The following is a 14947-nucleotide window of genomic DNA, read 5'->3' as shown; positions in this document are numbered from 1 at the left end:
GTTAGGATAGAGCATAGCAATTGCGCTTGAGTCTTCTTTATTCAGCGTACTGTCATTAAGAATCTTTACATAAATATAAAAAATCTTACTGATGTACTGAAATCCAGATAAGCAGTTGCTTTTTTTAGTGTTTTCTGTTGTAAACAAACACCTCTACCAGTGTTGTAGTAACTGTTGACATACTCACTTCCTTATAACATATTCGCTCTCAGAGGTGATTCATCACAGAGCCTTATCAGGGCTGTATTTTGCAACAGTAATTGTTTTGTATCCAATTTGTTAAAATTATAAATTTAATAATAACTTCCAGGGCAGTGGAAAACCTCAGCAGGAAGTAATGCTAACTGCAGTTTGCCATCCATTTGCAAAGCTTTCAGTAAAATTAGTCAGCTTTTCCCCAGTGTATTGACCACATAATAAGAAAGAGGAGGCAGTGAAAAATGCAAGACTTGTGATTGAAAATGCCAGAATGCACTGGGTATTTTTCATGAGAGAAATACTCAACTCATACAAAGGTTTATGGCATGGAGCTAGAAACTTCCTGCAGCAACTGAAGTTATGGTAGCATAAGTAATTTTCCTGCCTTGGATTTGTAGTAAGTCTGAGGAGAACTGTCCTTGGAGAAGTTGTGCATCCAGTTTTGGTTGGCTTGTGAAGATTACCAGGCAAAAGAATTGACTTCTGCCTAAAACAGCAAGTTCTGGTCTAGGAAGCAGTTGTTTGTGCTAAGAATTGACATGTAGTAGTGAGAGAGTGACCTGGGAATATAGCATGGACTAGTCTGAGATTTACAGCCAGGAGTGTAAAGGTGGTTGATACTGAAAACCCTGTGACCCATATAGTATGTTTTTCCCTAAAAGCATTTTAAAAACCACTGCTTCAATGTAAGCTGGGAGGTCACTGGAGACCTCAACTTCTTTTCTACTTCTTCACTCTAGAGAGGCTTTGACTGGTGGGTGTCTTTAGGGATGCTGGGCTTCCTGGAAGGAGTGGCCATCAGGAGATGGAAGAGGAGGAGAGCCATCAGGAGAGTGGCTGCTGGCCGGAGCTTAAAGGAGCAGGGAAGGGGATATGAAGGTCTCAGAGGTGCAGCTAACCTTGGGAAGGTGAAATAATTAAGAACTGTACTGAGTGTGTTTTGTTAAGCAAGTACATGTGCATCCAGAGATTTTTGCTGTTACATCTGGGAGCTCCAAAGATGATTTGCTGCTAATAAAAATAATTTTAGAGCTGTACTTTTGGAAGTTACATAATGGACATTCTAATGTAAAGCTCTTTAGGGCATAAGCTGACTAAGGAAAGCTGGAGGCATGTTTTCTTTTTGTGAGTTTTAGACAATTGGACAAGTACATGCTAGAGGATTTGGTGGGTTTTTTTGTTTGTTTTCTGGGTTGAGTTGGTTTTTGGTGGGTTTTTTGTTTTGGTTTTTTTTTTATTGCTTATGGTAGAAACAAAGTGCTGATTGGACCTGGCAGTAGAGATCTTATTTCTCTAAATTTATGGTGACAGCAGATCACATGTGTCATTCTGGAGACAGTATCATTGTAAGTAGTTTTATTGCTATTCCATAGTCTTAACTTTCAAAATCATAAGTTATTTTGAGATAGTTTTTGGAAAGAACTCAAGAACTATGAGATACTTCAGTAAATTATGATTAAATTAGCATAACAAGTAGTGTCTAATGTTTGAGTGGTTCTTGAATGATGATCTCTGTTTTGAAAGATCTGTATTATTGTCAGTCAGAAAAAGCTGAGGCTGAAGGAGCAAGTCAAGTTGTTACAAAAAATGGCAGAACTCTTGGTAAACAATGCAATGTGGATGATCTTACACCTTGTCTGGAATGCTGCAGCCAGCACTGGACTGTGGGCTACCATAATGCTAAATGCAAAGGATTGAGTGACATGCATTCTTAGGGTTAGTTTTCCACTCATTTTGTTCTTGGGGGGAAAATAGTGTGCCCATCACCTCAAGAAAATGGAAAGGAATAGAGGAAAGGAGTTTGGCATCCTGAGATTTCAAGGGAAAAGGACCTGCAATAAACCTTGCTGTTTTTCTCCTCTGTTAATTTTCTCTGGGATGTTGGGCAGAACAGGAGATAGGCAAATTGTCCCTTTATCGCTGCACCAATGCAAAGAGGAACAGACTTATTTTTTCCTACTTAAATTATGTTGAGAGTAAGTGTAAGGTGAGTAAGAATGGCAAATGAGTTCATTGAAGGGGGATAAAATCCTTCTAAGACTGGATGAAGGACCTAGCTATGACCCCTCCTAGCTCATCATTTTGTAGTAATTTATTATTACTATTTTTAGGTAAAGAAAGGCTGTGATTGCAGATAGTATCTTGAAAAATGAAGACAGTATTTTGTTCGAAGCTTAGTTTCCCCACAAGCCCATTTTCCTACCCTGCATTACTGCTGTTTTGCTCCCTCGCTGGGAGTGGAAATAGCTGCAAGTTCCTCCTCTGGAAGGTGAAGGCAAGGCTGACCTTTCCTGCGCAGTGTAGATGCCCGTTCTGAGGCCATCGGGTTGCACGCGTGGGCTGCCCTGTAGTGCCGCAGGGAAGGTTCTTAAGAATCCCAAACGAGTGAACTTGCCAACATGAAGTTGTTTTCTACAGTCCCCAGATTCAAATGTTAGGTTCCTTTTGTTGTTTTTAGGACTCTGGATTTTCTTCTCATGTCATCTAAAATTTTCTTTTCGATGATATTGTAAACAACTGTTTTAATAGAAGAAGAGCCGATAATCTAGGCCTCGGGCATACTCAGAAGTGCAATTAGCACCATGGTCCATTCATCAAGTGTGAATTGTCAGATAATTTTTCAAGGGAAAATCTTCCATTATTGCATTCTTTGTTTTTTCCTTTAATACATTTAAAAACTGATCCTGCTCTCCAGAATAGCATTAGTTTACCTCTTCTGTGTACTTCTAAAACAATCTTTATTGTATTTTTCTTCATGGAACATTTTTTTGCTTTGATTTAGTTGGAATAGTTTTTTGGTTTGTTTTAAGAAATAGTTTGAAATATTCACAAGTGCCTGTAAATGTTAATTTTCTGTAAAAAAAACCCAAGCGACTTCAGTTGAAATTGTTTATAAATAATACAAACAGATTGAAAACATCTTCTGCAGATTTTTCAAATTAAAACTGTGTCTTACAAAAATTTGGTCTTTGTTTTTCTTGAATTTGAGTGGCTCCATCCTGGCAAGTGTTGGCACATTATTTGTTTAGTATTGCACAAACATATGAAGTAACTGTCTAATGTTTAATATGACAATAATTGCCTCAGAAGCACAGTCACAAAACGTCAGTTTTGTATGTCACTTCGAAAATATACAGGCTTTTTATTAGCATGTAATAGTTGTTTTGGACATCAAGTTTTAGGGTATATTTGTAAGCATATCCAGCAATTCAGTGGTACGACTTTTTTAGTCATTTTGACTTTCCCTTGGGTAGTTACTTACAGGGCCGTTGACTGTGGTATTTCAGGGCTGTGCTCTAGAGGTCATACAGCTGAAAATATCTGGAGAATATCGATCTACCATGTCACTGCTTCTGGGATATGGTTATTATTTTATGTTTTTGCCTTCCATTTTGTCAGTAAGCTTGCAGAAACTTGAGTTTGATTACATTTATTTTATTATGTGGGCCATAAAAAATGAACCTTTTATGGGCCGTGGCTAGGAGAAGGTGGCATGAAAATTGTGTAGGACAGAGAAGAAAAATGGTTGAGGGTAGCTACACATTTATATAGCAATCACTTTAAGTAAGTGTTGTTTGCAAGTAGTGCTGATCTGTGCTCCTGATAAAATGTAAACTTGACAACGCCTTGGGGTTTTATCTGTAACAAATGTCTGTAACATCAGTTTCATATCTTTTAACTTCTCTGTTAGGAAGATTTTTAAGCTTTGACTTGATTTGTGTTTCTTTTTATTTGTTCTTTTTTTTTTTTTTTTTCCTGGTTATGTGAAGCAGTGCTATGATTTCTTTCACGCTTACTGTTCTCTGTAATTTTTTCCTCTGTACCTTGTTCACATGTCTTCCTATATCTACCATGCCTTAGCATGAAAGTTTCTCTCATTCACTTCAGCAGGTAAGTGCCAGCCTTGTCTGTGCTTTTCCTGGACCAGTCCTGATACTGTTCTGTACTGCCATTTATGAAAACTAGCAATCCACAGCACAACCACAGCCCTGAGATTGCTGAAGGTTTTATTGTTCTGTCTCCAGATGTGTTCACTATGAACTTACATCACCAGCCTTTTCATTCCTTGACTGAAATCCCTCCTTCTCTTGAAGAAGAAAGGTGTCAGAAAATACAATGGATAGGCATTTGCTGTTTTGCCTTTTCTGCACTGTTAGCTGGAGTTCTCACTTGTGTTTTCCATGTTGTTCTCTACATGTATCGTCTCTCACGTTACAAAGCAGCTTGGGTTTTCAAAGCCAGCATAGTGTCCAGTGTAATTTCATAACAAAGGAATTGGAATGTTTTCAGAGAAGAGGCAACATTCTTAGTATTTAATCAGATGTTTTTATGTATAGTGCCTGTCATGAAACTAAGTAGTTGCAATACATGGAAAATGTCCATGTCGTGGATTATTTCCACTAAACTATGCAAAATGCTAGTGGGAAATAAAAAAGAGGAGAGAATGGCAGAGCCTAGTACTCTCTCACCAGCTTCTTCTAGACAGTCCACATGTGGAAGGTGTGATGTTTAACATCAGATTTATTTATTTGCAGATAGTTGATGGTGCACAGGGGTTTTGTTTTAGCATAATGTCACAAAGCACAATGAGAACACAATAGAGATACAAGTCGACTGCAGCAGAGGAGAGCAATTGCAGTGCACAGCTCAATCACAGAGCGCCAGTGTGGTTCCCAGCGTCTCTCTAATGTAATCACCCCCACCACTCTGGGCTTTGCTAGGAGTAAATGTGTGAATTGAAACTAGGTCAAGCTCTTCACTCGCTTTGAAATTCTGTCAGTTGATTATGTTTTTATAGTTTTTATTTTGGGCTGAGCCATGTATAGCACCCCACACTGGCCTGGCTAGCACACTCTCAGACATTCACACTCTTAATGAGCTTGGGGAGAAATACACACCAGCTGATTTTTTCAGCTGTTCATAGTTTTTTTATCAAAATCAAAACCAACCCTCAGGTCCTCTTGATGTTGTGATCAAGTCAGCTTTTTTTGCAACAGCTGTGCTCAGTCCCACCCAGACACATTCTTCCTGATCTTCATGGGCACATACCCTGGCCTGTCTCTGATCCTTCTCCCGTGGCAGGGGTTTACTGATCAGCTCAGAAGACACACAGAGAAAAAATAAACTGGACTTTTGGCTGCATTGGAATATAGTTTGGTATGATTTTATGACTTCCTAGTAAATAAATTATGATTAAATTAGCATGTCTGAGGTTACCTTTCTGAACATCAGTTCCCAAACTGGTGTGCAGCAGTACTGTAGCTAAGGAATACAGGAAGCCAAAGAAAAGGAAAAAGTTAAGATTAGTACTTTAGTTTCACAAAGAATTAAATGCATAGCTCCTTTTTGTAATTTCTCTGTTGAAAATAGCAAACATGTGCAATCAGTACAACTGGTTTTATCAATATGATTTAATTAGTTTGGTTCCAGGCTGAGGGAATGAAAAATGTGGATCAGATTTAGTGGTGAGGATCACATTTTACAATGGCTTGGAAAAATGCTGAGTGTAATAGTAATTTTAGTGCTTTTCAGGGCTTTAACCTTATCATTTTTTCAGCACCCTTATTCATTGCCCTTTGTGATTTTTCTTTTGGTTTTTTCTTGGCGTCAGAACATTTCTAGCAGTTTGTACAACAGTACAGGAGTCACCTGCTTCCTTGGCTTTCAGTTCATCTTATTGTCTCATCTACTTCTGTATTTGTTTCCTACAAAATTCTTCAGAAATCTGACTGCCCACAAATGTTATTCCTGATTCCTGCATAAAATATTTCACAGCACCAAAACCAGTCTTCAAAGCACAGTGCAAAATAGCATCACATATCATGTCTGCAGTATTGTATGAAATGCTTGTAGAAGCAGGTAGATAATGAGGAAGAAACTGCATTCATAAAGGAGGCTTGATCAGAGGTTAGGAAGTTGCATTTCCTAAGCTTGTTCTTATGTTTTTATAATTATAGTACCTTTCAAAACTTAGCTGTACATTGGTTTGCATTTTAACAGTACCATATTATGCAGTTTGTTACTTTATATTGGTAATACCTTAATAAATAATTGTTCCTGTATATCTAATATATTTAAAACCTGACAGGATATTCTGGGTATAGCATGTGGTGTGTATGTCGGTAAGCAACCCACTGTTGTTACTGGAAATTGCAGCTTCTAAGCTAAAATGTAATGAATTTGTTATTTATCCTGATGTATTTTCTTATTTTTTTGGATGATCATAGAGAAGCAAATTGATTGGCTAGTCTGACCCTTCTTGTTCTCACATGTTGATCCAAGTTGTCCTGTTGGACAGTTTGGGTGCCTCAGCATCACAACAGTGGGTTTTTTCTTGATGGAATTTGAGTAGATGTATTGGATCAATATAAAGTTTTTGAACAGCACAGGCTTTTGTCACTTGACTGTTTTCTCTGTATGAAGTGGGTCTCTGCAGTCTGTTGCTTAAAGGTTCGGACCAATATCTTGTATGGACAGAAATCTTTGTGCTGTCTGTATTAATTTTATACACTGTTGAGTTTTTGATCTGTTTCAAAATCTTGTGTCATTAAGAGGCAGCCCACCTTGAACTGTAAATGTATGGTATGAGTGTTAGTCATAGTGACTCTGCCTTATCTGTCATTGCCGAGGAGAGAAAAAAACCCAGTATGCTGTATTGCTACCTCAGTTCTCTCTTTCTCAGTTGTCACAATCCTGTAGCAGTTCAGTGCTGCAGAGTTACAGTTGTGGTTGACTTACTGCTTGCGATTTCTAAATTGAGTCATTCCCACTTTAATAGTTTGGATTATTAAGCCTGATTTCTAAACATGAACTTTATTTTTCCCCCACCCAGAATACTTCTCCATGAACTGTAGCTTTTTGCTCAGATGTTTCCTTTTCTGAGGTACAGCAATATCCAAAGATCATGTTCCAGTTCCACTTGCCTTTTGATAAACAAGCACGCTGGGAAGCATGGTCTATGGGAGCGCTTCCACCTTAAGGGAAAGTGCAGTCATGGTTTGTATCACCTTTTTAATGAATTGGAGAGGAGAGCTTGACTGCCATGAACACATAGTTACACTGGATGTGTTAACCTTATGTATTCAGTAGTAGCTGGAGGCCTCGCTTGCGCATCAAACTAGAGATCACAAGCAGCCCTCCTCTATGATAGCTTCTTCTTACAAAGTCTGCCCTTTCACTGTTTTTTGGGGTTTTTTTTTGTTTTGGTTTTTTTGTGTGTTTTTTTGTTTGGTTTCGTTTTTATTTTTATTTTTGTTTTTATGGTTTTTGTTTGGTTGGTTTGGTTTTTGTTGTTGTTTTTGTGGGTGTTTTTGTTTTTTAAAAAAGTTTATTAGCACTTGGAAACTGAAACAGTCCAATTAATGAAAGGGTAATTTTTGATGGTAAAAAATAAAACAAGCTTTCCTTGTCCTTAATAAAGCCATTGTTTGGTTGCTTGGAGAAGAGAGATGCTATACTGAGCACAGAGGTGGATGTAATTCACATATTGGATACCCATGTTTGGCAGGGACTGCTAGGCCAGGCAGCAGGGCTGCTGTAAAACCAGGCACAATTCATGTTGTTTCCTACCCAGCTTGCAGTGTGCTAGGGGACATGAAGAACAGCTGAGCTGACTGCAGAGGGTGAAGAGGACAAAGACACATCCATTGGAAGTCTGCCTTGTTAGTTCCGCTGTTCAGAGAACAAGTTGCTTTTCATTGAGATTTTCAAATTAATGGTGTCCTTTTATATTACAAGGCCATGTGTATGGGCATTATTAGTCTTGTATTTAATTAAAACAACAGCTGGTGATCATGTAATTACAGGGTATGAAAGGGAATGATACTTGACTATGTAGCATTGTTTTATTCAATTTGGAGAATTGTAGCTGTTTTTCATGTACTATTTGAAAGCTGTGGTGAAGGATGTGCATTTTGTTGAACAAGTTGTGAGCTTCATTGCAACAATTCCACTCTGTTATGGGAAAATTATGAGAATAAGATAAATCAGTGGCTTAAAAATTAATCAGATTTCCTGAAAATCTGAAGCAAGTTATGAACAGATTGGTACAATTGGTCTGGTTCTTTTTTCTTTGTGCTGTAAAATTAGTGCATAGTTTCCTTCTGCTGAAGGCAAAAAATACTTTGGGGTATTCAGGGTGATTCTGGGTTTATTCAGAGTTTTCAGTGTACATACTTCATAGAAGCTGTGTAGGATATGCCCATAGCAAGCCTGAGTTACTGAGATTTTACATGAAAAATGAGGCTGCCTTCAGAATCTTAAATGTTCTGCAACATATAATTGTGCATGTGTATAGTTGTAGTGAAACAAATAACTGCATGTCTGTAAGGTATTTTTGTAGCTGATGTAGTAAACGTCCTGTCGACTGAACTGACAAGTGAGGATACCCAAGGAATAACTAGTTACACAGCACTTAAAAAACTCACATCCAAATACCTTTTTAAAATTATCTTTCTTGTCTTGAAGGCAGAGTTTTTTCATTAACAATGGGAATACTGTATGTGAAGAGCCAGTTTCCAAATGTTCTGGTCTCTCTGCTGTCAGGCAGCTGCTTTCACACATGAGTATGGGAAAACAGCTATGGTTTTGCTGGCTCCCAGTATTATAAAGGTAGAATTTGTATCAAAATAGGACTCACTAACTGATTCATTGTAAATGAAACAAGAAAAATTACTATTAGGTGACCCGCCCAATAGAATATCTGATTGAGGAACTGAAAGTGGGTGGAGGATTAGAAGCAGTTTGTATTTCAGCCTGAATCTTGGCAGCAGAGCAGTGTTTGCTGTGGTGCTTGGTCTGGTGTGAAAGGTCACTTCTGTTTTCATACCCAGTATAACTTGAAGCTGTTTGTTTATGACTGCAAAGAAAGACTTCAGGGCCAGTGGCTAGTTCTCCTCCTGGACTTTCCAGTTGTAGTTGTCAATACTTAGTGTTGAATTCTGGCTGATGAGTTTGGTGAAACGATGAATGGGGTATTTAAGGACAAGAAAAGAGTGGGAACAATTAAAATTCTTTTAAGAACTGTTCTTGGTTTTTGTTGTGTAGCTAACCTAATTTCAATGTTTTGAGTTATCCTAGACTGATATATATTTCTGCATGCTATCAGCTAAGTGTAGAAAGTATCTTTCATCAAAAGGATCTGCTGCAGAAAGAAAAACAGTTTGGGCTCTTCATATGTGGGTTAGTAGATAAGAATCACTGAAACTCACTGGCGTGGGACTGAGGAGAGCAACAACTGCAGAAGAGTAGCTCGCAGTGGAGTAAGCATTAGTTGCAAAATAAAAGCAAATCCTTTGCATGGAGCTATCCACTTTCACCAAACTGATAACCTCTATATGTCTAAAGGCATCAAAACATGGTACACCTCACTCTGTAATGCAAGTCTTAGTCAACATTTAATGTAAGGTTTTAAGTGCAAGACTCGGGTTACATCTTAACGAAGTAGCATTAGAGCTAATCTACACATTCCTAGCTGAATTATTCCTCATTGTCTTTACCCTTATAAAGGATATGGTGAAGGAATGTGTGTTCTGCCTGGAAAGAAAAATTCCACAATAGTTAAAAAAACTATTGGTTAAATTGTTAGTTGTATGTGGAATTTTTTTAGACTTTGTTCTACTAAAGTTCCTATTAACTACTACAGAAATCCAGCATTACTATAGCTGCCATATAATACTGTCTCTTCTCTAGTGCTAAGTGGCTTGTGATTTGATTAATTTGTTTCTTTCCTTTCTGTCTTCCAGCTTCATTTAGCAGCCCTGGCTTCATTAAAGGGAGACATTGTGGAGCTTAATAAGCGTCTACAACAAACAGAAAAGGAGCGTGACCTATTGGAAAAGAAATTGGCAAAAGCACAGGTGAGCAATAGTAGTTCAAGATTCTGAAGATCCTTGGTTTTGTGCAGTCATTGTTCCTCGGAGAGAAGAAAAAATACTGAGCAATGTTACAAGTCAAAAGAATTTAAGACTGCAGACACATAGTTGCCATGGGTTATACCTTTTATGTGTTGAAGACATTCTTCTAAAAAAAAACCGTAAAAATTAATTAGATACATTCTGTTTTGAAGTCAATATAAGCAACAAGTGCTTTGAATTATTGTAGAATATAAGAATTACAGGTTGCTCTCAGTGGGTTAGGTGAGTGGTTGCAGAACCTTGCAGTCCTGGGTCACATTTAAACACAGCACAAATTAAGACTGATCAAAAGTTACTGCCAATTTTCAGTGTTTTGATGTTATGTGAGAAGTTACTTGTGATCTCAGTCTAGCTTCCAGTATGCCAGTTGGAATGGTGGAGTTGTGGAAAACACAGCCAATGGAAAGGGGGGGTTAAATAAGAATAAGGTTGGAACTCTGATGCTTTCATAGCTCTTGCATAGAGGCAAATGCAAGCAAGGAAAATTGAACTGTTGTTTTTGATATTTCTCTCTTCTGCAAAAAAAAAATCTTTGTTTTCAGACGCTGCCATTGTACCAAATACCTTTTATAAATAGTTAACATTTCAAAACTAATTCAAAATGCTTGAATAGAGACAAACAAAACATTTTATCCTGTGCCACCTTATTTGTTGCTCAGAGATGTTGTAGAATCTCCAACCTTGGAAGTACTCAAGGCACCTGGACCTGGTCTTGAGCTGGGTAAGGGACTGAGTGAGTAAGCTGCAGCAGTCCCTGTAATACTTAGCCTTTCTGTGACTTCACAGATTTAAAGTTTTCAGTATTTATTTCATTTTGATGAGACCTTTCATCTGTGTTACTTAAATTCAAGCCAAATATAGAAGTATTTAAGCAGTCTCGATTTTCAGGCTCTTTCTTCAGTCCTCCCTTATTTTGGCCTTTGCTTGCATTCCCTAATGTTTTTTTCAGCTGCTTTTAAGATTTATGGGCTTGTAAGTGATACTGTTATTGCAGACCATCAATGTAACATCCAGAAATAAAATCACTTTCATGTTTTTATTCCCCTCAATATGTGATCCAGAGCCACGCTGGGAGTTAACATGGTTTATCAGCTATAATCCTGAGAGCTTTTTCTAATTTCTGTGGCATTCTTGGGATAGAGTCCTCTTTCTGGCTTACAGTTTGATATGAGGCTGCATTTGACAATCATTAAACTCTCAGATGGATTCACTGTATCCAAATGATCCACATCATTCTGCATGATTGCACTGACTTTATTGTTGTTATTTATAGCTCTGGAGGGTCTGATGCAAACCACGGGTTTTTGTTAGTGTTTTATTTTTATTTCTGGCTCGTAATTTAAAAATAGAGATATTATCTCTCAGCCAGTGAAGAGTGCCTTGTGGGTGCTCCCGTGCAGTACCGAATACACACTGATGGCAGCTGGGATTAAGGATCAGTCCTTAATACCAATTAACATGTGCTCTGTTAGCTCAAGATCCTTTGGTGTTTTCTTTGATGGGTTACCAATTATGCATGCGTACATAGTGCTTGGTTTCTAATGCTGGGGGTTTTACTTGATATTGAGCCGTGCAAACACAAACATAGTGATCAGTGCCTCCTGACCTGTGAAGAGCACACAACTGGAATATCTGAAATGCAGGCTGGTTGCTGGATTTTGGATTAATAAAAAAGTCTTTTTAATTAACAGTTTTATATAAAGGTTTAATGATTTATCTCTTTGCAGTTCATTTTTTTCTAAAGCCTTCAAGAGGATAGAATTTAGTATGTGTTAAATAAAATACAAATCTTAATTAAGGAACTCAAATCATTAAACAAACACAACTCATATATTGAATGTGTTGACAGTGCTTAAGTGCTGAGACATACACTGGTGAAACCACTGCACCTTGCCTTCTTTTTCTAACTGCATACCAAGTACTTGTGCCACTTAACATATTTGTTTTTAACTTTTCTTCTCACTCCACAGAGATTAGTTCATTATTCTTTCCTCTACAGCCTCTGTCTAATGTGAATCAGAGGTTCAGAAGGCATAAATTAGATAGGTGTTTGAGGTTCTGCATAACCATACTCAGATGCTAGTGGGTCAGTATTAAATCTCTGTTCTGCATCTGGAGTGTAGTTACCAAGGCAGCACATGTTTCATTTTAGCTGGCATGGTAAATGCTCTCTGGAGCAAATAGCTCTTAAAACACATTTTTGGTAATACCTTTCCCACCATTTCATGAAGCATGTGAGGTATTTGGAAGAAAGGATTAGTGATTTGCAGAGTGGAGGTGATTTGGGAAACCACAACTCAAGTAATAGATGACAAATGGTGAAGAAAGCTAGTTGGACAGCGTGGGCTTAAGGTTTTGTGAAGTGATGTAATTGATTAGTGGCTGTTGTAGCATACTCCCTTCCAAATCTGCAGCCTACAGAGACCAGATATAGCATTTCTCTACATGCTTCTATTATTTCAGTAACATAGCAGATCTCTTTGTGTCTGTGTTTTTATCAGTGTACAATTCAGCAACAAAGTGATCTCTTGAATGAAATTTGCAGTGAAACACTGGTCAACCACAACTAATGTCTTCTTCCAAAAATCTTTCTGTGATTATGAGAATTGTTGTGCTTTCTACTGGCTCTGTGTGGCACAGTATCCTGACTTTGATAGTGATAAACAGTGGGAGTCTGAAGGGAGAGCATAAGAAGTGCACATAGAGAATTTTTCTCTTTCATATCCCCCACCTTGCTGCCAACCTCTGTGAGCAGAAGCCATATTACATTTTATAGTCCTCTCTAGTCCTGTCCTCCATGGATTTATATAATCTTCTTTCAAATCTGTCTACATTCTTGGCATTTCCAATATCCTGTGACATTGAGTTCTGCAGTTCTGTGATTGAGCATGGGATTTAATAACATGCTGAATATTTCAGTAAGTTCTACAAGAATAGATAATTCACTTACTATATTTTTCTTCTAATTTCATCTCCTTTTACAAGGTTGTCCTGTTCTCTCATTCTTTGTGCTTAGTCATTGTTATTTTGGATTTTTATAATAGCTCTAGACAAAGAATGTGCTGTATTGTTCTGGTTCCTGTGTCACAGCAGTACGTCTCATTACTGCAGTAATAGTTCTTTGCCATCCTCTTGATTATTCAGAATATAGGGAGGAACAGCAGAATTTCAGTATAAGAATAAAACCAACACACTGTAGACATATAAGAACAGAAGGAACATTCTCTGTAGACGTGTAACAACATGTGAACTTCACAGGAAGGCTTCAGTTTCTCATTTAACAGAGAAACTTGAAATAGGAATGTATGGTGTTCAGATGAACATTGAAATTCCTTGTTTTGTTGTGTGATGTCCTTATCTGACATGGATTAATTCTGTGTGCTTGTATTCATCTTCCACATTAAGTATACTCAGAACATGCCACAGAACAATTAATTCTGACCATGCATGCTTTTGTGATTGAGGATTTAGCACTATAGACTTGGTTCTGTACTTAAATTTAGATTAATGGATTGCTACTTTTAAATCTGCCACTCCTCTCAAATTAAAACACTGTATTAGTTGAGCTAAGATTTTTAGCTTCTGTAATCCTGTTAGACAGGTTTATCACTGTGGCTTGTTCAGGTGATGACTTGTATTCTTGGTGAACAACACCACAGCCAGTGTTTGTCTCTGCAGGGCCTGGGGCACTTGGGCATCTCTTATTGAGCACTGCTGCTAGGAGTTCTTTTTTTTTGACCTCTGATTGAACACTACAAATTTAATATAAAGATTAACAGAATTTAGCACATTGCTAGTGTTTCTTTCACTAAGAACATTAATAGGAAATAGAATCACTTATTCAGACAATAAGCTTGAATGAAAATGTTTTTTCTTGTCATCCTTCTCCCTCATACATTTCTTGGTGTTGTTGTTTCCTAGCATCAAGAGATTATGGTGCTTCCAACCATTATTAATTTTTATTGTAAATTAAATAACCTTTTTAATCTGTTCCAAATAATAACCAAGAGTTCTCAATTTACATTGAGAATAGTGCTGGAAACTTCTCTCCTGACTCCAACAATTAATTGCTTATCTTTGGCAACCTTTCAGTGGGTTATCCCTGTTTTCTGAGAATTAGACCTCTTAAGGGTTTTGAGACTGGAGCTCTTAAGTATGAGGCTGGATGAAAGATGAGGAAAAGGGTATAAGTTATTTATTATTTATTATTAAGGGTTTAGGTATTTATATTTATCTTGTATTGTGTGACTGACATACAAATAAATTTTAAGAGCTGAATGTGTACACCTTGGAAAGAAGTAGAGACTGGTGGCAGATTGCCGTTTTGAGACTCAAAGCACAAAGAAACTAAGGAGGGTGGTGAACAGCCACAGTATCCCAGAGAAAAACTTTAGCAGTGGGTAGAAAAATACGCATTTGTTTCTTTTCCTTTTTAAGTTTTCAGATGACTGTTCCATAATAAAGAGCAATTCTGAATAGCCAGAAGAATTCTCCACTGGTGCATTTTGGGATTCATAGTGAACCATGTTTCCATTGCTTGGATGCTTTTGCCATTTTTTCTTGATGGCTGACCAGAACTTAGGAGATGCAGTTCTGTTCCCTGCCTCAAAGACAGACCAGTCCTTAGCATCACGGCCTGTCTTTTACAGAGGTTTCCTTTCAGCCTTTTCCAATTGCTTTTACCTAAGATAATTCAAGAGCTCTTTTAAAAAGTCAAATGTGAAGCTGTTATTGTATATTGCCAGACTGCTGGTTGTTCACAAAGTACATCTGTCACTGAATGATATTATCCTGAAAAATTATGAGACTGAGAAATGGCTGGAGAAAACAGAAAT

General features: G+C 37.6%; 1 protein-coding gene across 2 annotated transcripts in view; it reads left to right on the top strand.

Moving 5' to 3' along the window:
• The window catches only part of MCC (MCC regulator of WNT signaling pathway), a 138076-nt gene that overhangs the window by 61114 nt on the left and 62015 nt on the right, over positions 1–14947 (top strand). For both annotated transcript variants that reach the window (XM_084225840.1, XM_084225841.1), the window contains exon 2: positions 9942–10055. In XM_084225840.1, the coding sequence (XP_084081966.1) occupies positions 9942–10055 (114 nt within the window). The remainder of the gene's footprint in view (positions 1–9941; positions 10056–14947) is intronic.

Source organism: Fringilla coelebs, assembly GCF_963513975.1.
Source record: "Fringilla coelebs genome assembly, chromosome: Z".
In the NCBI taxonomy this organism is placed as follows: domain Eukaryota; kingdom Metazoa; phylum Chordata; class Aves; order Passeriformes; family Fringillidae; genus Fringilla; species Fringilla coelebs.
The sequence above is the reverse complement of the archived record's forward strand: the minus strand, read 5'-3'. Positions and strand labels throughout refer to the sequence as shown.